This window comes from Sus scrofa, chromosome 14, assembly GCF_054392235.1.
Source record: "Sus scrofa isolate SSC_HxYL_T2T_F1_AM1 chromosome 14, Sscrofa_HxYL_maternal_Yorkshire_Landrace_v2.0, whole genome shotgun sequence".
NCBI classification, from domain to species: domain Eukaryota; kingdom Metazoa; phylum Chordata; class Mammalia; order Artiodactyla; family Suidae; genus Sus; species Sus scrofa.
In genome coordinates, this window is record NC_139396.1 from 82,373,243 (window position 1) to 82,400,131 (window position 26,889).

Genomic DNA, 26,889 nt, shown 5'->3' on the forward strand with positions numbered 1-26,889 from the left:
TACAGAGAAAAAATAACATAGGTGATCCTACCTCTCTGAATGAATGTTATTATCATTTTGGAGTCTATCCTTTTTACCTTTTGCACTGTGTAAAAATATATTTCTGTATTTATCTACCTTTCCATGTATTTTTCTATCTACCTGTATATGTGATGTGTGTATAGATATATATTTGTTCCCTCAAACAATATTATTTTCTTTGTAATCCATTTTTGACTTTGTTATGTTTCATGAGCTGCTTTCTCTTGATAGTATCTTGAAAATGAGAACCATATTTTAATTTTGCCTCCTCTGAAATGTCTGTATTATTCTCCCAGCTAGCTGAAGAACGTATTGGAAATATAAGAACTGTTAGAGCTTTTGGGAAAGAAATGACTGAAATAGAGAAGTATACCAACAAAGTGGACCATGTGATGCAGTTAGCAAAGAAAGAGGCATTTGCTCGGGCTGGCTTCTTTGGAGCAGTAAGTAGATCACTTCACAAAGAGTGGAAAGGGGTAGGTGTTAGATGGGGAGAGACTTTTATTCTGTGATTCTTGCCATGCATAGAAAATGCTTCTGTTTTCCCTCAAGACTGAGAATCACCACCCTTAAAATATTTTTATGATGGAGGAGGAAAACAAGTGAATGTAATTAAAGAAAAGGTGGTGAGACCAAAACAGCATGGGATCAGGCACTGATTCTTAGAGTGTGGTGCAGACCAGTCATGTCAGACTCACCAGGGAACCGGTGAGACATGCAGAGTCTCAGCTCTACTCTGACCCTGTGAGCCGGAGACTCTTGGGGTGCGGCCAGCAGTCTATGCTTTAGCTCCAGGTCATTCTCTTGCAGGCAGTTTGAGACCCACTGAGGATTAACCAAAATAACCTCTTTGTATTTCAAGAAGGAAGTGTGAGAAAATTGATCATGTCCATCACAATGAACTTAGGACATGGAACTAGAAAATCACCGTGATTGCACATTCATACTATGTTTAGGCTGGAAAGAGGTGATTTAGAAATGGCTGTGACTTACCGGAGAAGGAAGCCTAGAGGAGGCAGTGCTTCAGAGAGCGTGCCCCTAGCAGAGGTCAGGGCAGATGAGCATGCCGCAGGGCTCCAGCTTGTCAGTGCATTCAGCCCACCCATCGCAGTCCTCCAGTTGGGGAGGGAATCCTTAACATGTTTTTCCTTCGTAAATTGAGTAGATTAGGTAAAATGGGAGTCTGACCAGTGATTTAGCTTCCAGGTTTCCATGTTGATGAGATTATTTCTTTCAGTGTTGTGATATTTCAAAAATATTTTAAAATTCAGATTAAAACTTAATGTCTTAGAAAATCTGTGATGGTTAAATGGGTAAAAGGAATAATAGGCCATGTGAATGCTTTTTGCATATGGAGTCTTTGGTTCCCACCTGACTTCTGTGTTTTTTTCCCTTGACAGACCGGGCTCTCTGGGAACCTGATTGTGCTTTCTGTCCTGTACAAAGGCGGCCTGCTGATGGGCAGTGCCCACATGACAGTGGGTGAACTCTCTTCCTTCCTAATGTATGCTTTCTGGGTTGGATTAAGCATTGGAGGTATATAATTTAAATAGGCTTGGGGAATTACAAATTAAAAATCAGGTTATAGTTTTTAAGTCAAAAACTTATGTTTCCTATGACTCCACCTCTCATCGATAACTTCAACTGCAAAAACATTTCGTAGAATGTTACTCCAACTTGACTTTGAAAGAAAGAATAAAGATGTGAGTGTGATCTGTCCTGGGTTGGGGAGTATTGGGTCTTTGCAGGCCTGCTGTGGCAATCAGTGCTCAAAGTCCCACTGGAACTATTTTCCAGGCCTCAGGTTAGCACAGCTTGTTCCCTTTTATCTTAGGATGAGTGTGGCAGGAGGAAGAATGGTGCTGAACAGGTGTGTACAGAAACCCACCTGTGGGAGTGATGATTCCATGATTGGCAGATCACTGGGGAGTAAAATTCTGTTTGTACAAAGTCAGCCATGTTCAGAAGTAGTGAATAGTCAAAAAGTATATATCATAAAGTACATGAAACACAGCTGCTTGCTTTTATCAAGAATCTCTCAGAGCCAGCTTTTATTGTCCACTCCTGAGTGAAGGGAAGCAAGATCCATGGAGGCAAAGCTGTGTGAAGTCTGCGTGAGCTTTTCTTTATGTAACTTTCCTGTGGCCCCAGCCAGCAGGGGGCAAACTATTTCCTCCTTTTTGTTTTCCTCCATCTCTTTGAAACCCCAGTTGGAAAGGTTAGGTAAACACCCAGAGGTCTGGTTAAAGGAGCTCTGGGATGGATCCCACGGTGCACCTCAGCCTGAAATTTTTATTTTCAGGGTGTCAGGGTTTCTTTTGGTCAAAGGTGGAGGCTCTTCCTCAGACGTCTGAGGCAAGTGAGGGCATCTTCCAAGCTGAGGTTTCCAGACACCCCTAGCAGTAGCATTTCAGTTCTACTGGCTGGTCTTGAAGAAAAGCCTGGTTGAGGGGTTTCTGGGGACTGAGTGGTTGGAAAGCTTGGGGGATAGGGCTATGCCTTTGCGCTGTCTTCTCTCTGTCCCTGGTTGGAGCCTTTCGGGTTCGAGGGTCCCACACCCACGTGGCTGTGTTCCTGCAGCCTTCTGTCTCACCTCAGAGAGCATGTGCCTGCTGCCACTGTCCCTCTCTGTGGCCTTTCTGGACACATTCCACACTTGACCATTGTCAGCTTTTCTCCTGGCCTCTCCGGTCTTGTGTTTTCTGCCACATTTGACTCCATCTTTCTCAGTCTCTCACTAATTCCTCCATTTGTCCAAACTGCTTGGCCTCACGGAAGCTACCTCTGGTTTGGGTGCTCTACTGCCCCTACCCTTTGTCCTGACTGAGTTTGCAGCTGTGTCTTGCACAGAAATAGGTTGGAAACAGTTCCAGTCTCTGGGAGTCAGTTACACACACACACACATACACGCACAGTCACAGAGGTGCAGCTTAGGCTTTGTCTGTGCTCAGTATTCCATCCACAGCTTGCTCCACCCTCCTGTAGGTGCCTGCCCCCCAGTGACAGGGAGGTAGAAGTGGACAGAGCAGTTCCGCGGCTTTACAATCTAGGCAGCTACCTAAGGCTGTGGGAATTTCATTGAACAAGTTGACTTGGATTTTAAGTTTTTGTGAAGCTGTTTGGAGTAATTCTGTAATGAGTCTGCAAACAAGAAATCTAATTAAATAAAGTAAGAATTATTTTATGTTGGTTTCTGCTTAGAACAGGTTCTGCTGAAACCCCCCACACAATAAATTTTGCATCTGTTCTCTATTGAGAGAGGGTCAGAAATGCTATTTGAAGAAAAACATTCTTGTTTATTTTATACCAGAGAATGCTCTTACATCTTCCTGTTGAACCCCAGTGTCTTTTTTTCATAGTTGTTTATTAAGGTGAAATTCACAGACATAAAATTAATCATTTTTAAACTTACAACGCAGTGGTATTTAGTACATTCACAGTGTTGCGCAACCGCTACCTCTGTTTAGTTCCACCTCAAAGAAAGCCCCATACTCGTTAAGCAGTCTATCTCCATATCCCTCCCTCCCCAGCCTCTAGCAACCACAGTGTGCTTTCCATCTCTGTGTATTTACTTATTCCAGGTATTTTATATAAGTGGAATTATATATTTTGTGGCCTTGTGTGTCTGGCTGCTTTGACTTAGTATGTTTTCAAAGTTCACCCACATTGTAGCATGTACTTCAATCCCTTTCATGTTTGAATAATACTCCATTGTGTGACTAGACCACATTTTGTTTATCCAGGGCCATTTTGTTTTTGTTGCTGTTTTCCAGAGTCTAAACTCTTTCTTTTTTGGAGGGGCCGCACCTACGGCACATGGAGGTTCCCAGGCTAGGGGTCCAGTTGGAGCTGTAGCTGCCGGCCTACGCCAGAACCACAGCAATGCCAGAACCGAGTCGTGTCTGCGACCTACACCACAGCTCATGGCAACACCAGATCCTTAACCCACTGAGCAAGGCCAGGGATCGAACCCACAACCTCATGGTTCCTAGTCGGGTTCGTTTCCTCTGCACCACAACGGGAACTCCCAGAATTTGAACTCTTCATTGTGAAACTACTTTATTGTGACTCTTTCTCTTCTTTTTCTTCCTTCCTTCCTTTCTATTAATAGACTTTTAAAGAGCACTTTTAGGTTTACAAATTTGACCAGAAAGTGCAGAGAGTTCCCTTTGCCCCTACTCTAGTACAGCCTCCCTCATTATCAGCATCCCCCACCAGAATGGTACATTTGTTATAATCGATGAACCTACCCTGACACATCGTCCGTCACCCATGGTCCAGTGTTTACGTTACATTACTGTAAGTGTTGTATGTTCTGTGAGTTTGGACAAAGGTATAATGACATGTATCCACCATTGTGGTATCATACAGAGCAGTCTCACTGCCCTAAGAATCCTCTGTGCTCTTCCTGTTCATCCCTCCCTCCCCCAACCCCTGACAGCTTCTGATCTTTTTACTGTCTCCGTGGCTTTGCCTTTTTCAGATATCATATTGTTGAAATCACATAGCATGTAGCCTTTTCACATTAGCTTTTTTCACTTGGTAATATGCATTGGAGTTTACTCCATGTCTTTTCATGTCTTGATAGCTCATTTCTTTTATTTCCTTTTTTTGTTTTTTAGGGCTACACCTGAGGTGTATGGAAGTTTTCAAGTTCGGGGTCAAATTGAAGCTGCAGCTGCCGGCCTATGCCACAGCCATGGCAATGCAGAATCCGAGCCGCATCTGGGACCTACACCATAGCTCATGGCAATGCCAGATCCTTAACCCGCTGAGCAAGGCCAGAGATCAAACCCGTCTCCTTATCAATACTAGTTGGGTTTGTCCCATTCAGCCACAACGGGAGCTCCTGATAGGTCATTTCTTTTTAATGTTGAGTAATAGTCCATTGTCTAGATGGGCCACAGTTTAGCCCTTTGTGGAACATCTTTGTTGCTTCCAAGTTTCAGCAGTTATAAATAAAGCTGTTATAAACATTCATATGCAGGTTTTTGTGTGGGCTTAAGTTTTCAACTCCTTTGAGTAAAGACAAAGGAGCACAATTGCTAGGTTGTGTGTAAGAGTATGTTTAGTATTGTACGAAACTGCCATTCTTCCAAAGTGGCCATACATTTTCCATTCCTACCAGCAATGGCTGAGAGTTCCCGGCATTCTGCATCCTCGTCAGCATTTGGTGTCATCGTAATTTTGTCTCTTGTCTTTTTTTTTTTTTGTTGTTGTTGTTGCTATTTCTTGGGCCGCTCCCGCGGCATATGGAGGTTCCCAGGCTAGGGGTCCAATCGGAGCTGTAGCCACCGGCCTACACCAGAGCCACAGCAACGCAGGATCCAAGCCGCGTCTGCAACCTACACCACAGCTCACGGCAACGCCGGATCGTTAACCCACTGAGCAAGGGCAGGGACCAAACCCGCAACCTCATGGTTCCTAGTCGGATTCGTTAACCACTGCGCCACGACGGGAACTCCGTCATCGTAATTTTGGATTGTTGTTGTTCTAATAGATTTCTGGTGGTATCTCTTTGTTGTATTTTGCTTTTCACTAATGACATGAGGTGGGGCATGCTTTTATGTACTTATTTGCTATTGGTATATCTTCCTTGGTAAGACATCTGTTTATCCATGTTTTAGTTGTCTATTTGTTTTCTTATTGTTGAATTTTGAGAATTCTTTGTGTGCAGTGATCTCCCCTTATCCACAGTTTCATTCTCTGCAGTTTAGTTACCCTGGTTGACTCTAGTCCAAAAACATTAAATGGGAAGTTCCAGAAATAAACAAGTCATAAGTTTTAAATTGCACACCATTGTGAGTAATGTGATGAAATCCATGTTGTCCTGTCTGGGACATGAGTCATCCCTTTGCCAAGCGTATGCCACCTGTTGTTACATAATAGCTGTCTGGGTTATCAGATTGACTGTCTCAGTATCTCAGACATGTGTGCATGTGACCTTGTGTGCACGTGACCCATATTTTTCTTAATAATGGCCCCAAAGCACAAGAGTCATGAGGCTGATAATGCAGATCTGCCCAAGAGAAGCCATAAAAATGCTTCCTTTAAGTGAAAGGGTGAAAGTTCTTTAATAAAGAAGGAAAAAACATTATATATGCTCAGGTTGCTAAAATCTACAATAAGAACGAGTCTTCTACCTGTGAAACTGTGAAGAAGAAAGAAGAAATTTATGCTAGTTTTGCTGTTGCACCTCAAACCACAGAAGTTATGGCCAGAGTGCCTGATTAAGTGCTTAGTTGGGATGGAAAACACTTTAACTTTGTACAGTAAGATTCTGTGAGAGAGACCATGTTCACCTAATTTATTACAGTATATTCTTATAATTCTGCTTTATTATTCGTTATTATTAGCACTCTTTCTTTAATTTATAAATTAAACTCTTAGGTATGTATGTGTAGGATAAAAATAATGGTTAATCCTTGAACAACATGGGTTTTAACTGTGCAGGTCCACTTATACACAGATTATTTTCAATAAATACATGCTATAGAACTACATAATCCACAGACACACATACAGAGGGCATACTACAAAGTTACACATGGATTTCAAACATACAGGGGTTGGTGCCCCTAGGCCCTGTGTTGCTCAAGGGTCAGCTGTAGTATGTGTAGGATTCAGAACTATCTTGAGGATTTTGGAATGTGGATAAGGGGGAGCTACAGTGTTTTAGATGTTAGTCCTTTGTCAGATGTGTCTTTTGCAAATGTTTTCTCCCAGGCTGTGACTTGTCTTCCCATTATCTTGACAATGTCTTTCACAGAGCAGAAAATTTTAATTTTATTTATTTTTTTGTCTTTTTGCCTTTTCTAGGGCCGCTTCTTGCAGCATATGGAGGTTCCCAGGCTAGGGGTCTAATCAGAGCTATAGCCGCTGGCCTACGCCACAGCCACAGCAACTTGGGATCTGAGCTGGGACTGCGACCTACACCACAGCTCACGGCAACGCTGGATCCTTAACCCACTGAGCAAAGCCAGGGAGCGAACCCGCAACCTCATGGTTCCTAGTCGGATTTGTTAACCACTGCGCCACGACGGGAACTCCTGAAAATTTTAATTTTAATGAATGCTAACTTAATTTTTTTTCATGGATTGTACTTTTGATATTATACTTAAAAAACATCACTGAGGAGTTCCTGTTGTGGCTCAGTGGGTTAAGAACCTGATATAGTCTCTATGAGGGTTCAGGTTTGATCCCTGATCTCACTCAGTGGGTTAAGGATCCCGTATTGCCACAAGCTTCCATGAAGGTTGCAGCCATGGCTTGGATCCTGTGTTGCTGTGGCTGTGGTGGAGGCCAGTGGCTGTAACTTGCATTTGACCCCTGGATTGGGAACCTCCATGTGTCACAGGTGTGGCCCTGAAAAGCAAAAAAAAAGCAAAAAAAAAAGGGGGGGGGAGAGAGAGGGAGATTATTGGGAGTTCCCACTGTGCTACAACAGGATTGGCAGCATCTTGGGAGTGCTAGGATGCAGGTTCGATCCCCAGCCTAACAGTGGATTAAGGATCCAGCATTGCCGAAGCTATAGCTTAGGCTGCAACTGCAGCTCAGATCTGATCCCTGGCCTGGGAACTCAATATGCCATGGGATGGCCAAAAAAAAGAAAAAAAGAGATTGTTGAAATATTATTACCAAATTTCTTTTCAATTTCTGGCCTAGTAAAAATTGTACTTGTTGAGTGTCTGAAAGGAGGGTTTTATGAGGGTTTGATTTTGTGGCTGTGTCTTTAAAATGACTATTAGGGTACTTTATATTCCTTTTAATAAGTATGGGGTAAGTGTTATATTTTATTTGTATTGCTGTTTTTTGACTAGGTAGTCTTTCTGTGTAACCGTGTGATTTTAATTCAGGGGTTGATTAGTATGACTGTGTATTTATAAATTCCCTGATATGATCAACATTAAATCCTTATTAGAAGTAATGAAATTGGTGGAGGAGAAGCCAAAGGAAAACAAGGGTATGAGACAGAGGGGATTCTGATGGATTCCCAGGTAGTTGCTTGAAATCCTTTTTTTTTTAATTTTTTTTTATTTTTTTTATTTTTTTGTCTTTTGTCTTTTGTTGTTGTTGTTGTTGTTGTTGTTGTTGTTGTTGCTGTCTCTTGGGCCGCTTCCGCGGCATATGGAGGTTCCCAGGCTAGGGGTTGAATCGGAGCTGTAGCCACCGGCCTACGCCAGAGCCACAGCAATGCGGGATCCGAGTCGCGTCTGCAACCTACACTACAGCTCATGGCAACGCCAGATCGTTAACCCACTGAGCAAGGGCAGGGACCGAACCCGCAACCTCATGGTTCCTAGTCGGATTCGTTAACCACTGCGCCACGACGGGAACTCCTGAAATCCTTTTTTGAAAGTAAGAGATTTTATATTAAAAGCAGGTTATTTTTACTATTCCCAGAGGGCCATTTCCTGGTATCAGTGATAGATGTGTGTGGCTTTGCTTCTCATCCTCAGGTCTGAGCTCTTTCTATTCAGAGCTGATGAAAGGACTGGGTGCTGGGGGACGCCTCTGGGAGCTCCTTGAGAGAGAACCTAAGCTTCCTTTCAATGGTGAGTCTCAAAGGGGTTTGCTTTTTGTCCTTGGGATTAAACATATGTGGTTTTGGACAGTTAGACCAGCTTCCTGCCCTACCTGTGAAGGATGAGCATGATCAGGCCGTTGCCCTTTCCACATGACAGGGAAAGGGCCATCAGAGGGGCGGACGGTGAGGGAAGATAGCTGCTATGGGGACTAACCACACAGTGTGCAGCCACTGTTGACCCCCCAGCAGGTAATTTGTTACAAACAGCAGGACAGAAGTGAGTGCAGCTCAGGGGTACAAATAGAAAGGTCCCAGGCCAGTCCACCAGCTTTGTCTTCCTTAGTGATTTTGACTTGGAGGTGGGGGGGTGGCAGGAGGAAGGGAAGAGGGATCAAACATAAAAGCATTTCAAGTCCTTGGTTTAGGGGTGGGCTGGAGGATGCTGGTTAACTGGCTGGAGTAAACTCCTTCCGCAGCTGCTCCCCTGGAAGCTCCCCTGGGGAGCTGTGTGGCCTGGGCCAACTAGCCGAGGCTTGGGGAAAGTGGCTGTGAATAGTCACTCCTCCCAACGACTCACTGACTCCTGGGACATTGTTGGTTAGCCCTGGGTCAGGAAGTGAGTGTCCAGTATTCTCCAGTGTGACAGGCTAGGAGAAATAAGCCCAGCTGTGAGAGACTGAGCATCTTCTCCTAGGTCAGCAGCAAAGTGGTGCCAGGACAGAACAGACTTCTGATCCCTCTCATTGTTAGGCAGCACCCACCTACTCACCATTATTCTCGCAAAATGATTATTTAGAGTCAGTAAGATGAAGTGTAGACCTAAGGGACACAGAAGCAGTGGCACAGGTTAAACCCGGACTGCTACAAGGCCAAGAGCTCTGTGCATGGCTTGTAAGCAGGTAGGGTGGGGTCTCTGAGCCTCAGTGTCCTGTCAGTAAGACAGGGACTTTGCCTCTGAAGGCTGTGAGACTCGAACAAGATGGCAGGTGTACGGCACCTTGTCTCTGTAAAAGCAGGCTCAGGGAAGCTGGTGGAGGCCTCCTCTGACTTGCCCAGTGAGAGTACAGCCAACAGGCCATCCACACTCAGCTGTGTGAGAGCATAGTGTGCTGAATAATTAGTGTTCCATCTTGTGTTTCAGACGGGGTTGTTTTAAATGAGAAAAGCTTCCAGGGTGCTTTGGAGTTCAAGAACGTGCATTTCGCCTACCCAGCTCGCCCAGAGGTGCCCATATTCCAGGACTTCAGCCTTTCAATCCCTTCAGGATCAGTCACGGCGCTAGTTGGCCCAAGTGGTTCTGGCAAATCAACAGTGATTTCCCTCCTGCTGAGGTTGTATGACCCCATTTCTGGTAAGTGTTCACCACAGTGTAGGATGGGAGGATTCCTGAGCCTGAGAAAGGACTGGATTCTGGCAGGACCTTGTGGTGTGAGCATTCTGAACGCCAGAGGGTTTGTGCCCAAGAAGGAAATCCCTTAGGCAGATGTTTCACTTTTTGGGCTCTGACAGCTGGTGCAGAAGGCCTGGCAGGCCCGTTGTATATGTGTTGTCTGACCCCTTCAAGTCCAGTGACTCCCTGCATTCCACCCCCTTCCCCACACACACCTTCACCCCGTGCTGGTATCTCCTGATGCCTTGGGTGTTGCTGGGCACCCTGGCCCACAGCAGCAGCACAGAGCAGGAGCTCCCAGGCCGGCTCCTGGGCTCCCAGGCAGCCCTCTGACCCCTTCTGCCTGCGACTCTAGTACACATGGGAAGCCTGGCAGTGATTCGTACCTGTGCCACCACTCCATTGTAGCTGTATGAAGTAGTAAAGGTTTTCTTACCGATTTTCTCATTTTCCTTTTTATTTTATTTTTAACCGGACAATGGTATCTTTTAAAGCAAAGAAAACATTATTTTACCTCTATCTTTTTAAAATTGAGATAATTGACATGTAACATACTAATTTCAGGTGTACAACATAATGATTCAATACATGTATATGTTGCAAAATGACCAGTGTGTCTCCTTAGCATCTACCACCACACATAGTTACAAAGTTGATATCTTTCTCTTTTTTTTCTCTTTGTTTTTCTTTTTTTTTTTTTTGGACATGCCTGAGGCATGCAGCAATTCCCGGGCCAGGGATCAAATCTGCACCACAGCAGCGACCCAGGACGCTGCAGTGACAACACTGGATCCTTAACCCAGTGTGCCATCAGGGAACTCCTTGATATCCTTCTTTATATCAGAGCTTGGAGAAGATAGTCTACATATATTGATTTACTTTTTTTTTTTTTTTTGGTCTTTTTGCTGTTTCTTGGGCCACTCCCGTGGCATATGGAGGTTCCCAGGCTAGGGGTCGAATCGGAGCCACAGCCACCGGCCTACGCCAGAGCCACAGCAATGCGGGATCCGAGCCGTGTCTGCAACCTACACCACAGCTCACGGCAATGCCGGATCATTAACCCACTGAGCAAGGGCAGGGATCGAACCTGCAACCTCATGGTTCCTAGTCGGATTCGTTAACCACTGCGCCACGACGGGAACTCCTTGATTTACTTTTGAATTAAGAAAACAGTGATGTTTCTCAGCAAGAAAACAACTTTTGGTAAAAACATGAATTTAAAGAGTATGTCTTAAGGTCTTTTTGGTTAAAACGATGAGAGCCAGTTATGTGCCAGATAATTATTTGACTTGCAGATCTTGATCTACAGAATTGCCAAGCATGTTAAAATGGGTATTACTACAGTATTTGTCTCTGAATCACTGCCTTGGTTCACCCTCTACTTGCTATAAAATTCTGAGTTTAGAAAAATCCCAGTGAAGGGGATGCAAATCAAGTCAAAATATTATCTCTAAGTTTCTATATCACAGTGAATAAATCAAGGAAAAAGCAGTTTCACTTAAATTCATGCCTGTGTAGCCTATAGGTCACTTATACTTTTTAAAAATGATTTTTGTTTTTTTCTCTTGTAGCTGGTTTACAATGTTCTGTCAATCTTCTACTGTACAGCATGGTGACCCAGTTACACATACATATATAGATTCTTTTTTCTTACATTATCATCCTCCATCATAAGTGGCTAGACATAGTTCTCAGTGCGACACAGCAGACTCTCATTGTTTATCCATTCCAAAGGCAATAGTCTTCATCTATTAACCCCAAGCTCCCAGTCCATCCTACTCCCTCCCCCTCGGCAACCACAAAGTCTATTCTCCAAGTCCATGATTTTTTTTCTTTTCTGTTTGTTTGTTTGTTTTATTGGATCACTTACACTTTTTAAGTCAGGAACTCTTGAGTTCCTGTCGTGGCTCAGTGGTTAACGAAACCAACTAGTATCCATGAGAACTTGGGTTCGATCCCTGGCTTCGCTCAGTGGGTTAAGGATCCGGCATTGCCATGATCTGTGGTGTAGGTCACAGATGTGGCTCGAATCCCAAATTGGCTGTGACTGTGGCATAAGCCAGCAGCTATGTCTCTGATTTGACCCCTGGCCTGGGAACCTCCATATGCCGTGGGTGCAGCCCTAAAAAGACTAAAGACAAAAAAAAAAAAAAAAAGGCTCAGGTTTTCACAGTTTTTATGTAAGTTGAAAGCTGCATACACCTAACTAACTGAGAAGGAATGGGGTTTCTTACATTCATTCCTCTCATCATAATCACAAAGCATTATTGAATTTCCACAAGGTGTGGCATTAATTCTCTTAGTGAAGGTCTCAGTTACATCTGACCATGAAAAGCTCTGCCACAGCATCAGTCAGATTCTAGGTTGCAGGTAACAGACTCTCCTCCAGCTGCATTTACACAGGACGGGAAGCAGGTGGGCTAGTGGTCTGACCACTGCAGGGGAATGGTAGGCGTGAACCATCCAGAATGTTCCTTTTTCCTCTGAAATTTCTTGAAATATGTTAGCTTTAGATTCTGTTTAGAGATTTTGAGTATACTTCTAATCTATAGAAAACTGAGTCTGGGATTTTCTCACAAGATCTTTTCTGTGTTTACATCCATCATTGGCCCCATGACACCCAGTGATTCTCTCCCTTTCTCTCTCTACAAGGAACTATCAGTCTCGATGGCCAGGACATCCGTCAGCTGAATCCAGTCTGGCTGAGGTCCAAGATTGGGACAGTGAGTCAGGTAGAAGGAGAGGGCTCCATTTTATTACATTTTCTTTAAGGTTGCTTTTGTCATTTGCTTTTCTCTTGGTCTTGAGCCTCTCAAAAGAGAGGAATGGAAGCTTTCCAGATATATTAAACTATCTTACAGGGCAGGTCATTTAGGTTTGTAAATAGTGCTGTTTCCTGAAGTAAACTTGAAACATTTTAACCACTTGAAACATTGACTTTTATCACATGCTGAGAACTGACATTACTTTGTAATACAGATAGTCTAGAAGACTGGGGAGAAAATGATACAACTTTTTAGCTTCTACTGACTCTTGCCCAGTTCCCATTTTCATTACTAACTGGTCTGCTGTTTTACATAAAGAGTTTCAGGGATAAGCAAGCAAGGATGATGGCAAGAGCTAGGGTCCCCTTGCCAAGAAGCTGGAGATTTCAAGAATATGAATGTAATGTGGTCTTTTTCATTTTTTAAAGTTTTATTGAAGTATAGTTGATTTATAGTGTTGTGATAATTTCTGTTGTACAGCAAAATGATATATGGTCTCTTTGCTGAGGCTGTTTTCAGAAGTCCACTTGGTGCAGGGGAATTTTGACACAGCTGTTTATATTTTTACTGCTAGGCTGTGCACAGCAGACAAAGGGAAACCTTCCCCCACTTCTGAGCCACTCCCCAATGAGCTTCCCTGCAGATCCACCGCCCCAGTTGAGGGGCAGATGGGGCAGTGATGGGCTTGGCTCGGTGATTGGAAGATAATGGTAGGGCGGCAGTATCCTTATTAGGGTAGGAGAAAAGAAGCTGGAAGTTTGTTTGCTTTTTAGGACCACCCCACAGAGTAGTTCTGTCTGAGGCCATGTTCCCTCTGCTCTGTAATAGGGATGGATTCTCCCATTGTTCTTGGCAGCAGGTAGCTGGAAATTGTAGACAGGCCGGGGGTCTTCCTCAAGAAGGAGGGCTTGCATTTATGGAGCACCTGCTGTATGCCAGGCACCAGGCAGGCTCCTGCAGTGTGGGGTCTCCTGCTCGTGGCAATACATGAATTGTTTAACTGCCAACTGAGTGAATTTATGGAGAATGAGGACATAGAACCAACAAAATAGTGTATGTTCTCTGGGAGCAGTTTAACGATTTCTTAGATATGAGTACTCTGCTGAGCTGCGCTATATTTTCTAGATGTTTGAAATCTGTTTTGAAATTTGCGGTAAATTATGTTTTATTTCCAATTTGTAGGAACCAATTTTGTTTTCTTGCTCAATTGCGGAGAACATTGCTTATGGTGCAGATGACCCTTCCTTGGTGACGGCTGAGCAGGTAGAGAAAGTGGCTAGTGTAGCCAACGCAGCTGCTTTCATCCACAATTTCCCTCAAGGATTCAACACTGTGGTTGGAGAAAAAGGGGTTCTCCTTTCAGGTACCTTTTTGTTACCACTTTGTAGCAAAAATTATCTGTTCCAAAAGACCAAACAGTCATTTCATATTACAGTATCATTTTCTAATTTAGCATCTGTGCTTAGAGTTTGTGAAATTAACCTTTTTCATTTCTAGATTCTCTCTCATATGTAGACAGCTCCCCAGTTTCCTTTCTACCCCAAAGGCGTTTCCAGATTCCCCCTGGATGTCCCACTGAGTAGAACTCAGCCACTGCAACCTTTTCTCATCTGAGAAAAGATGTGTTATTGTAGGAAATAAGACAGACACCGTGTGACAGGTAGTTTTTCCAGGGAGGCGGAGACTGAACCAGGAGCAGTTTTTTATTCCCTGCTCCAGAGGTTATGTATATGCAGCCCTAGAGTGACAGGCTGCCCTGTAAAGGTCCAGAGAGGTTTCAGGTTTTATGGGCCACATGTGGTCTCTACCACATAGTCCTCTTTTAACAACCCTCTTAAAACTAAACCCATTCTTAGCTTGAGGAGGTGCACAGGCGGGCCGGGCCTGGCACAGGTGGAAGCGCCCTGTCTTGGATGAACAGGGATCAGGGAGCCGTACCATCACTGCTGCCTGTGGGGTCGAAGCTCTCTCCACGGATTGTGTTCCGGGGCCATATTTCCAGGAGGGAAAGTTGCCTTTGAGTGCCGAAGTGGGACCAGTGGATAGAGAAGTAAATTTGTGGTGAAACAGATTTTTGAATTGCTAATACTAAAATGTGCTTCCTTTCACGATGTGCTCTCTGTCCCTGGCAGTGTGTGAGCAGAGACTGATGTCTCCATGTCAGTGGGAAGGCTGCCAGGTTGGACTGTAGCCGTAGCCCTTCCAGCTCTCAAGTTCTTGGTTCAACTCAGGCCACAGACAGCTTGACACAAAAGAGCTTTGAGTTGATTGTGTATGATTTGTTTAAACTATAGCAGTAGCTGGAACATGTTTCTGATAGATGAGGAAGGTCCGCAAATAGAACTGCTCTTGCATCAGGCAGGGCACCAGTTTGAGCTGCCGGTGCTGAAATGACCAGGCCAGGAGCTGGGTTGGGAGCTGCCAGCTCTACCCTATGACACATCACCTCCTCCCTGGGAGGAAGAGCAGACATCTCGCAGTGACCCCCATGTGCTTGTGGGCACCCCTGAGGGTTTTCTGAGCTGGCCGGGCCCTCTGCCCACTGCTCTACCCACCCACCCCGAGTGCTCAGACCCTCACCCATCAAAGAGGTTCAGGAGGAAAGGGCTTCCCTGTCTGGGTCCTGATGGGGCTGCCTGTTTGAGGGCAGCTTTGAGCAGCACCACACACTTGTTTAAATGACTAACTTCTTTTAGATGAAATAAGGTAATATCCATCAACTGCTACAATAAGTATGTTTAGTCAACAAAATCAATCAAAGGGAACGTTTTCTTCACCAAAAATGGGATTGAGTATTCTAACATTAAATGGGTTGGGAGGAATGAGTTCTGGTTGCTGTTCCCTGAGACTTACCAGTGTAACCTGGAGGAGAGGAGGGTGGTGTGACAGAAGTGGGAAAGGGAATTATCACTTGTCCTCCTGCATCCTCACATTTGCACCCCTCCCCAGTTTTTTCCCTTGTTTAGTAGAATTTAAGTTTTAGAAAGGGGGGATTCGAGTGGCTTACTCTACTCATTGCCCCCAGTTTCATATACACACACAGCAACTACTGCCCATGCCATCTGTTCGCGGGGGCAGGAAAGGAAAAGAGACTAACGTGAGGATGGAAGCATCGAGTAGCATCTGAGGCAGAGCAGCAGAATCACACATCCCAGCTCCCTGATGGCTTCCGCTGCTGTCCATTTCAGTACTGCTCTGAAACTGTCTTTTGAGTGTCCTATTTTCTGCCACATAAGATACACTGTTAGGGAGACAGTACGCATGTGGTTAAAAGCACAGCCGCAGCCCACTGTGTAGTTCAGACCTTGGCTCTGCTGCTGACCAGCTGCAAGGCCTTGCCCAGATTATCTGTGCCTCAGTTTTTCATCTGTAAAATGGGAATCATTATGGGATCTACTTCATAGGCTTGTTTTTGAGATTGACGTAATACGTGAAATGCATTTAGGAAATGCCTGGAACATAGGAATTCCTCAATGAAAACTATAATAAGTATTGTTACTATTAATCTCGAGATTGATGAGGAAAGAACGTATTTAAAACACAGGCTTCTGTTCTCTGTCTATCTCAACTATGATTAACTGAGAGAAGCTACCTTCAGATTGCTACATGGCTTAGGAAAGCTTATTACCAAGAATTTCTGTTAAGGTTTTCAATTTAAAAATATATATTATCTTTGTCAGGTGGGCAGAAACAGCGAATTGCAATTGCCCGTGCTCTGCTTAAGGTAAGCTTGAAGCCACTTGGCTGGGGCTTTTGGCTTGTTTTTAATGAGACCTGCTGTTTGTACTCTTTCCCTGTTTTTTTTTTTTTTTTTTTTTTTTTTTTTTTTTGGTGGGCAGGCAGGGATACAGCTGACAGTTCTGTTGGATTGTAAGTTTCACTGAGTACCTGTTGTCTAAACTTGACAAGTATTTCTTGGGTATTGGCAGCCCTGCACTGTGCTGGGGTTATCAGAGGGAGGAAAATTTAACACATGGGTCTTTGATCAAGAAGCAGTCAAATCAGTAAAGAGACTGGTTGGGGGTGCAGGGGTGCGCTGGGGGTTTGGGATAGAAATGCTATAAAATTGGGTTGTGATGACCATTGTACAACTATAAGTATAATAAAATTAATTGAGTACTAATAATAAAAAAAAAGGAGAAGTCACTGTAGGAGTTCCTGTTCTGGCTCTGCAGGTTAAGAACCCGACTAGCATCCATGAGGATGTGGGTTCAATCCCTGGTCCTGTCAGTGGGTTAAGGATCCTTTGTTGCCACAGGGATGCAGTTCAGATATGGTGTTGTCGTAGCTGTGGCATAGGCCAGCAGCTGCAGCTCTGATTCAGCCCCTAGTGGGAACCTCCAAATGCCGCAGGTGCAGCCCTAAAAAGAAAAAAAAAAAAAAAAAAAGATGAAAAGAAGCAGTCAGTCTAGCTGGTGAAACAGTGATTATATCAAAATATCAGAACAATACAAGTAAGCTTACTTTATAAGCTAAAATCAGCTACTGAACTGAATAGTACGAACTTGAAATACTTAAGGAAGATGCCTAAGAGGAAAGGGAGAAACTGAAAGCCATAGACATTGTATTGTTTAGGAAATGATAACCTTCCCCTTTATTATAAAACTATTCTCCTCCAACATAGAAGTGATATTTTAAGCAGCTTTTTTTTTTGTATTTTCTAGGGCCGCACCCACAGCATATGGAGGTTCCCAGGCTACGGGTTGAATTGGAGCTATAGCCGCTGGCCTACACCACAGCTCACGGCAACGCCAGATCCTTAACCCACTGAGGCCAGGGATCGAACCCACAACCTCATGGTTCCTAGTTGGGTTTGTTAACCGCTGAGCCACGACGGGAACTCCTAAGCAGCTTTATTGAAGCATAATTTACATATCATAAAATCCACCAGTTTTAAACTACTTTTTAGTGACTTTTAGTATATTTACAGAGTTGCGCAACCATCGTACAATCCAGTTTCAGAGCATGCCTATCACCTTGACCTCCATTTACAACCTTTCCCCATTCCCAGCCCGCCACTCATCTGCTTTCTGTCTGGAGTTGGCTTTCTGGACATTTCAGATAAATGGAATCTGACAAGATGTGTTCTTCTGCATCTATCCTCTTTTAGTAGCATAGTCTTGAGGTTCCTCCTTGTTGTAGGAAGTATCTGTACTTTCCTCTTTTGTGTGGATAGACCACAATTTGTTTACCAGTTGATGACTTTTTTGGTTTGAGTTGTTTCTGGTTTGGGGCTGTTGTGAATAGCAATACTCTGAGTGAATAGTGTGTAGGTTTTTGTGTGGGTATGTTTCCATTTCTTGTGGACAGATTTCTAGGCACAGATTTCTAGAAATCAGTGTGTTGGATACATTGGCTTACTCTCATTTTTTCTGTTCTGTGTGTACTACTTTTAACTAAACTATAAGCAGGACCACAAGAGTCTAGACTCCATCTTACCGACTTTAGATCCCACTTCACAGTTAGTTGATTCACCAGCAGGATAAAATTGCACCGTAGAGAGTATCCAGTTGCTCGATCATTGACCCCAGGCCCAGGTAACCACGCATCTACCTTCCCCCTGGACAGAGGGGACTGTTGTGGACATCTCATTATCAGTGAACTCACTAGTTGGCATTTTGTGTCTGGCTCCTTTCATTCAGCACAATATTTTTAAGGGCCATCCATGTTGTACTATGTATCAGTACTTTATTTTTATTACTGCGACTTTGTGTTTTTCTAACAAAATTGTTTTCTTTTCTTTTGAATGTTTTTCCTTCTTCAGAATCCCAAAATTCTTCTCCTAGATGAAGCAACCAGGTGAGGATATCCTTATGAGTATTTGTATTAAATCCAATCCTTCCTTTACCTCAAACCCATTATTCTGTTACTTCAAGCAATACAGCTGAGAAGGGCTTACTCTTTAAAGTGATGGAGTCTGAATTGATGAAGACAGTGGTGAGGCAGTGAACAGGCTGAATGAATCATGAATAGAGAGGATTCTGGTTCCAATTCAGACATTTATAGTTAATCCCTGATGATTCTAGTTGGCAACTCTGCAAAATGGTTTTTTACTTATATGGCAGTCGTTCTATGGAGATCAAGGGTCCAAAGCTTCTTTTTTATATAGAAGCTTTATAATACAAAATATACATAGTTGACCCAAGAAGTTGTAGTTTTGATCACAGTGAAAAATCGCTGTTACTTGTGATTACTACTGTACATGCACCGGGAAGTACACGCGTGAACAGCATGCGTGGCACTGACATCTTGCTTTCCTGTGGGTTTTACGGTTTCAGTGCACTGGATGCTGAAAATGAGTACCTTGTACAGCAAGCTCTGGATCGACTGATGGAGGGAAGAACAGTGTTGATTATCGCCCATCGTCTGTCCACCATCAAGAATGCAAATATGGTAGCTGTTCTTGACCAGGGAAGAATCACTGAATGTGGGAAACATGAAGAGCTGCTCTCAAAACCAGATGGGATATACAGGAAATTAATGAACAAACAGAGTTTTATTTCAGCATAAAGAAGCAATTACTGGTAAACTTTAAAGCAAAGCAGCATTGCAGGGGGGAAAAAACTCAGGCTATGTGAAATCTGTAAATCATACTTCAAGTTATTTGAAATCTGCCTATTTTTTTCCAAAGTTTGTAAAATACTGTTTTGAGATGTACCTGTTCTCAAGAGTTTTAATAATTGTAACTTTCTAAATGTCTAGAGCACTGAAGTTATTTTCATGTTTTTGTACTTTTATCTTGGAATATTTTAATTAATACAGCATGGCACCTCATTCTTTTATCTGCTGTTATAAATTGAAGCTATTGTCAAATGACAGCTTTTAAAAGGGAATTATAAATAAAAAGCCTAATTATTTTAGGCCAGTTTACCAATCACTGTGTAATCGCTTGGTAGTATTCTACCTACATCTGGTCTCATTTTGCCAGCTAGCATAATAGAAGGTGAAAATCTAATCCCTTATTTTATCCTGATAATCTCATAAAGCAAACTTGGCACACACACATTTACAGAAGTAGTTACTCACATGGCAAGGAGGAAATATTTATATTTCCCATCTCCTCTGTCTTCAAAGATATTAAAGTTTAGGAATATATGTTCCTCTGGGATGAGACTGTGTTTGAATGTGTGCAGTTTTCAACATTTTTGGCACATGAGAGCCTGATGAATTTGAAAAAGGGAAGAAACCCCATCTTTTGAACATGAAAACTTCTGTTTTCATTGTTCACATATTTGTCTCTGTGAATACTTTGGAAAGCAAGGCATGAACTGCCAGGTATTATCAAGAAAGATGTAAAAATGAATTTTACACTTTTGTCTGAAGGTATATATCCTAAAAATTATCTTTAGAAAGTTTATAATTCCTAGCCAAATTTTACAGCTTTTTATCAGTCATTTAAATAGTTTTGAAATTTCATTCATTGAGGCTACAATCCAAAATTATTAACATAACTATAATTTTCAACCTTTTTAAAACATTTGAAGAACGCTTAGATGTTCTTGCTATTTTGCAGAATATCAAGAAACCTTAAGAGCCCGTCACTCTCCTGAAAAGAGAACATAACCTTTTTTTTTAATTTGGTTATAGTTTTTATTCACCTAAATGTCTCAAAATCCCTAAATCAATGCCAACAGCCACTGAATTTGCCATATTTCACATCAGTGCTTGTAATTTGCCGATGCCTCAAGAAAATGTACTTTTTCTACATTGATAACATCAGAACCTAAGAAGTAACTATGTTGATGTGATTAAAATGAAAGTTTTCTCATGTACTAAGTATTAGTTTCCTGAGTATACTGGAAGAAGAAACCACTATTTCATGATAAGCATGGAGTATTGCATTTCATTCTACGTAAGGGAATTTATTAATGAATAAAACGAATTCATTGTTCTTTGAATTAGTAAGCAGTACACCTGTGACAATCATTTTAACAAGTTTTACTTGTCGTCTTCATGGTTTACTACTATGATGTAGTTTTCAGAAAGGAAACAAAACAAAATTACTGGGTTGAATCTGAGGGAAATCTCTTTGTGCCATAGAAGAATTAACAAAATTGAATTTGATCATTTTATTTTCTAATGCAAGATGTTCAATTGTGTCTTTTGATAATATTTTATATCATGGATTAAAATTTATAGTGAACTTTATCTGTGTGTGTCACTTCTCGTAAAACTTTTTTTTTTTTTTGTCTTTTTTAGGGCTGCACCTGTGGCATATGGAGGTTCCCGGGCTAGGGGTCTAATCGGAGCTGTTGCCGCCGGCCTACACCACAGCCATAGCAACGCGGGATCCGAGCTGCATCTGCGACCAACACCACAGCTCACAGCAAGCTGGATCCCCAACCCACTGAGCAAGGCCAGGGATTGAACCCACAACATCATGTTCCTAGTCAGATTCGTTAACCACTGAGCCACGACGGGAACTCCAAAACTTTCTATTAACATTCAGCTTCTTACTAGAATTTAGCTAATTTTTGAAGATTCAAGAATAAAAAAACATTACAAATATAGAAAAGTGAGAATAATTATGAGTTCCATTCCTATCCTCCTAATCTAAGATTTTTAATGTCCTCACTTGTTTGTTATTTATAAACATTCTGTTCATAAACATTCTGTTTCTTCAGTACAGTAAGGAAGCATCCCCTGTCACCACTATAGACGGGGAACTGAGCTGTGGAGTTGATGACAGATGAGTAAGGCATAGCATGTACCCTCCAGAAGCTTCTAGTTCAGAAGGAAAGGCCAGGTATAGAAAAATTAAAATAGTTACAACACCTCTGTGACTAAATGTCACAGCTAACATTGTGTTTGCTGCCATATTTTTGTTTCCAGAGTGTGTGCACATAACCACATTTGGTACTTTGACAGCCCTGTAATTTAAATAAACACCTATCATCCCCATTGACAAATGAGTAAAGAAGCCAAAGCTAGTTGTAAGGTAATTTAGCATTGATGCTATATATAGGAAGATACCAGAGAATTAGGTAGAGCTGGACCATGGGCCGTCAACATCATGTGGGAAAACTTAGCTTTCATTCTGTGTGCGTGGGAGCCATTGGAGGGTGTGTGTTCATGTAAGTGATGTAGAAAATGAGCAAAAAGAAAACCAAAATCATGTGAACGCCTGCATGTGAAGATAAAATGTCACATTAATGAGCTTATTAGCATTTGTTGTCAACTCCCCCAGGTCCCTCTCTGTGTGAGGTCTGACCTTGGGCCTGATTCCCAGGAAATAATCACAAATTAAACCATTATTATTATTAGTCTTTTTGGGGCCACACCTGTGGCATATGGAAGTTCCCAGGCTAAGGATTGAATCGGAGCTGTAGCTGCTGGCCTACGCCACAGCCACAGCAACGCAGGATCCAAGCCACGTCTGCAACCTATACCACAGCTCAAAGCAACACCAGATCCTTAACCCACTGATCGAGGCCAGGGATCGAACCTGAGTCCTCACGAGTCCCAGCCAGGTTCCTTAACCACTAACCCACATGGGAACTCCTTGTGCATGCAGGGATTTATAAAGCAGGGTTCCACTGGGGAAATCCATTTTGCTCTATAAAAGTGCCAAAGCTGTTAGAAAATAAATGAGAACAAATGTAAATGTTTTAAAACATTAAGTATGTTAATGAAAGAAGTAGGTGGGAGCTGCATTGTAAATGTTCTTTGTGGGGTGTTTGTTTTTCTACATGTTTTTACATCTGAGGCATTGCAGAATTTAGGTGATAATCTCCATTCCACTCCTTCAATAATCATTTACTGAGCATTGTCTCTTTTGTTAGGTTCTGTGTTGGGTGCTGGCTGGCCTCCCTCACAAAGCTAGTGCAGGAGTCCACAAGCTGTGACCTGCTGCCTGTTTTGTATGGCCTTCAAGCTAAGGGTTTTTACAGTTTTAAATGATTAAAGAAATTCATAACACATGAAAGTTACATGAAATTCAATTTTCAGTGTCCATAAGTAGAGTTTTATTGGAACATAGCCACACTCAGAGCAACAAAGGCTGTACAGCCTGCAAGCCAGAGACTCTTCCTCTCTGGCCCTCGACAGAAAAATTTTTCAGACCCCAGAACTAATGGAAACAACATGCCTTCTTAACTTGGAAATGACTGGGCCTGGACAACTCCCACAATGAGCTCTCTGTGCCCGGCCTTTCCATTTGAAGGGCATAATTACTGTGTTGCTGAGAATGTAATTCTAACAATTCTACCACATCTGCAGGAGATAACTGGGGCAGCCTTCCTGTTGTTGTTGGCACCCATGCGTTCCACATCCCAGTTTGGCCTTCACTGCAGGGCTGAGTTTTAGGAAGGCTGTGCAGAGGGAAGCACATCTACAGGTTGAGCAGCTCACACACTCATGCTCTACTTGTGAGGTCTTCTAATAAAACAAAAACAGGCTTATATTTGACATAGTAATTTTGAGCCAATCTGCTTTTTTTTTCCCCCACATCCTTAAGTATTCTTTACACACATCCACATGTATTCTTTTTAACCATATAGCATTCTGTAATGTGAAAACACTATAAATCTAATGTTGGACATTAATCTTACTATATTCTTGGCTGTCATAAGCAATACTACCTCTGTATCTGTTATGATTTCTTTGACTTTTTTCAGATAAATTTTTTTTTGTCTTGTTGTTGTTGTTGTTGTTGCTATTTCTTGGGCTGCTCCTGCAGCATATGGAGGTTCCCAGGCTAGGGGTCGAAGCGGAGCTGTAGCCACCGGCCTACGCCAGAGCCATAGCAACGCGGGATCCGAGCCGCGTCTGCAACCTACACCACAGCTCACGGCAACGCCGGATCGTTAACCCACTGAGCAAGGGCAGGGACCGAACCCGCAACCTCATGGTTCCTAGTCGGATTCGTTGACCACTGCGCCACGACGGGAACTCCCAGATAAATTTTTAAAAGTGGCATGGCCAAGTTTAAAGAGCATATACAAATTATAAGGCTTTTTGATAGATTTTCCTTTTGAAAGACCCATAATTCATAATCCAACCAGGAGGATATACTATAGGGCCTCTTTCCCCACGGCGTTTTCAGCATGAGATGTTTTCATTTTTTAAAACATTCCTGCTAGTTCCATAGGCAAACAATGCTGATGGGTGGTTAATTTCTATTTCTTTAATTACTAGTAAGTTTAAGACCTTGTCATGTGTTTTTGGTCATTTCTAGCCTTTGATCTCGCACCAGTTCGTGCCCTGCATATATTTCCAGTTTTTCTATTGGGGTAGCTTGCGTTCTACTGATTTTCTTTAAAGAATAGTATTTTATTGGAAATACTTTTTCTTCTGCTTTCTTGCCTTTCTACTGTGTGCTTTTTCACATCCTCGTGTAGTGATATTTGTGTTCTCTAATTCTCACAATTGGCCACTATTAGCAATTTAACAGATGCTCAAAGAGGTGCCACATTGTCAAATAGCAGAGGTGAGATTTAAAGCAAGTCCCATTTAACTCCAGGGTCTATACATCCCTCAATTACTACACAGTAGGTATCAAAATACCCAAAGACAGCAGCATCAATAACATCTGCAAGATGCAAATGTTAGAAAAGCTGCAAATTCTCAAGCCTCAGCCCAATGAGTCAGATGCTGAGTGGGGCTCAGCCAGCCCTCCAGGTAATGATGTGTGCTTAGATTGGAGAGCCGCTGCACTGCATTGGCCTTGCTTCCGGATATCTAGATAAAATAAGATAAAAAGATAAATAAGGGAATGGTAGCTACCAGGAAAAGGTTAAACACTGAGGAGAGACAAAGAAGCACTTGTGCTGCCTCAAAGCGCGTATCCAAAATATCTTCTGTGCCAACTGTCTTCTCCACTGTATACCCAGGAGCTAGACCTCCATGGATGATACAAATACGCTCTCCCTCACACTCTGGCCTCCAGAGATGGCAGGAGGCAGAACGGCGAGGTTGCACTACTTACCTCCCCAGTCCCTTTCCTTCTGTGTTGCCTTGAGTTGGCTGCATCTCCTGACTCAAGCCACGGCTCTGGTAGCTGGCCGTTTTTCAGGTCCTGGTGACCTTATCCTTTCTTGACTCATCTGTTTTTAGGAGCCTCAGGACTCTATACAATCCCTAATCGTCTTTTTTAAGGATTATTTTTATTTTTATTTTTATTTTTTTTGCTTTTTAGGGCTGTGCTTGCAGCATATGGAGGTTCCCAGGCTAGGGACTGAATCGGAGCTGTAACTGCCGGCCTATGCCACAGCCACAGCAACGAGGGATATGAGCCACATCTGTGACCTATACCACAGCTCACAGCAATACCAGATCCTTAACCCACTGAGTGAGGCCAGGGATCGAACCTGCATCCTCATGGATACTAGTGGGATTCGTTTCCTCTGCGCCATGCTAGGAACTCCCCCAATGATCCCTTATTAAACTCTTTACCTAGCTTGAGGATGCTCCCTTTCTTCTCTAGGATCTTGTTTGAGTCTACAAGTTCTTCCTGGGCCCTCATTTCTCTAATTTCCTCCAGTTTTAGTCACTTGACAAGTTGTTTGGTTGTTGGTTCAAAGTTCCTGGTCTGCACCAAGCTCTTTGCTGCTTTGGGACTTTTGCCTGAGGACCCACTACTCCAAACACTCTTCCTCCTGTGCTTTGCCTGGTTGACTGCAAGTCTCAGCACAGACATACTTTCTCTTGGAGGACTTCATGGATGTTCCTCCAAAATCAGGTGCCCTAGTCATTCTCTATCAGAGACTCTGCTCTTTTCTTTCATAGACACATCTCAACTTGTAGTTGTGTACTTAACTTTGTATTCATTTGTTCAGTACCTGTCTTTCTTACTAGCCTGTGATCTCCATGAGGGCAGGGCCCCTGTCTGCTTTGCTTACAGGTATAAGCCTTGCACATAGCCTGGCACATGGTAGGTACTTAACGACTCCAGAATAAAGGAAGGAAGGACTTGGCGTGCTATCTACTCACCCTCCTTCAATAGAACCAGGGCAGTTATTCTGAGTACAAGGTGCTGGCGAGTTGTTCCATATCCTGCAAACAGCAACTTTTATAACTGGACGGTGGGCAAACCACTAACCAGTCCAACAAAACCCAAGAACACAGATACCCTCTCACACATGACTACTCTCACACCCCAATCCCTCCAGTGAGAATTAAATGAGGGGGAAATGCCCAGGGCTATAAAAGCTATAAGACACAAAAACGAGGGGCAAAGTGGGTTATAAACCTAAAGGAAGAAGGAGCGAAGTAGCTGGCCTCTATCACCTTTGAAATGACTCCCAGGTGCTATCGATGTGCCCAAAAGGATGGCTTCTTCGGGGAAATGCCAACAACTAACACGCACATTGTGGTCTCCCACATATGTCTATGCCGGTGTTTACTTAGCCATTCCCTATTTCAACAAATATTTAATGAAAATCTATGTCCCTGTTATTGATAGGGACAGAGTAAAGGCACAAAGTAGGTGATTAAATAGTTAATTCCACTAGGGGGTTGGAAGTAGAAAAAAAGTATAGAAGACCCCAGTAAATTAATGATCACTCAAGAAAGCCACGCAAGAGAAGCATGAAGACATGCCCCAAACAATAAAACAATGGTGGCACGAGACCTATGTCCTGCCCAGTGAAGTCAATAAGTTAATGATTCCTAGGACATGCTTTTCTGCGCACACTAAAAACAAAAATACAGGGAAAGGTGACATTATACTGAAACTGAGATGATTTACCATATTTAATATCTGTTTACTGCCTTTTTGATCATTTCCAGTGCACCATGACAGTCCTAGTTTGACCATGTAGGGATAGTAAAACTCCCCTGCCCAACATGGAGAAGGAGCTGATGATGGAAGCCTGATGTCTACTCAAGAATAAGAAAGTGGTCTTCTCCTCCCTCTTTTGATTATAAAACTGTAGTTCTGGATGCAGCACTCCCTTGCTCACCCACTTGTATTTCTCCCAAGCGTCTTGTACTAACTGAACTCTTCCCTTACCCGCCACTTTGACTCTTAGCTGAATTCTTTCTGTGCCGAGACAGAAAAATCTACACTTTACTAAGTTCTGAGAATGTGTTCTACTGGTTTCATTATGGTGTGCACAAAGGTAAGAGCTCTTAAGACATTCAAATGGAGCTATGTGAGAGATGTAAGATAAACTACTATTATGCAGGGTAAAAATACTATAAATAGCCTCCATGTAGGAGCACAGGGGGGCAAAGGATAAAGGGAT

General features: G+C 42.9%; 1 protein-coding gene across 2 annotated transcripts in view; it reads left to right on the forward strand.

The window, feature by feature from the left end:
- Positions 1-20,851, forward strand: part of ABCB10 (ATP binding cassette subfamily B member 10) — a 36,447-nt gene extending 15,596 nt beyond the window's left edge. For both annotated transcript variants that reach the window (XM_084996930.1, XM_021072390.2), the window contains exons 5-13: positions 318-464; positions 1,422-1,557; positions 8,481-8,576; positions 9,690-9,899; positions 12,591-12,670; positions 13,886-14,066; positions 16,384-16,427; positions 18,468-18,502; positions 18,982-20,851. In XM_084996930.1, the coding sequence (XP_084853056.1) occupies positions 372-464; positions 1,422-1,557; positions 8,481-8,576; positions 9,690-9,899; positions 12,591-12,670; positions 13,886-14,066; positions 16,384-16,427; positions 18,468-18,502; positions 18,982-19,213 (1,107 nt within the window). In that variant the 5' untranslated portion in view covers positions 318-371 and the 3' untranslated portion in view covers positions 19,214-20,851. The remainder of the gene's footprint in view (positions 1-317; positions 465-1,421; positions 1,558-8,480; positions 8,577-9,689; positions 9,900-12,590; positions 12,671-13,885; positions 14,067-16,383; positions 16,428-18,467; positions 18,503-18,981) is intronic.
- The last annotated feature ends 6,038 nt before the right edge of the window (positions 20,852-26,889 follow it).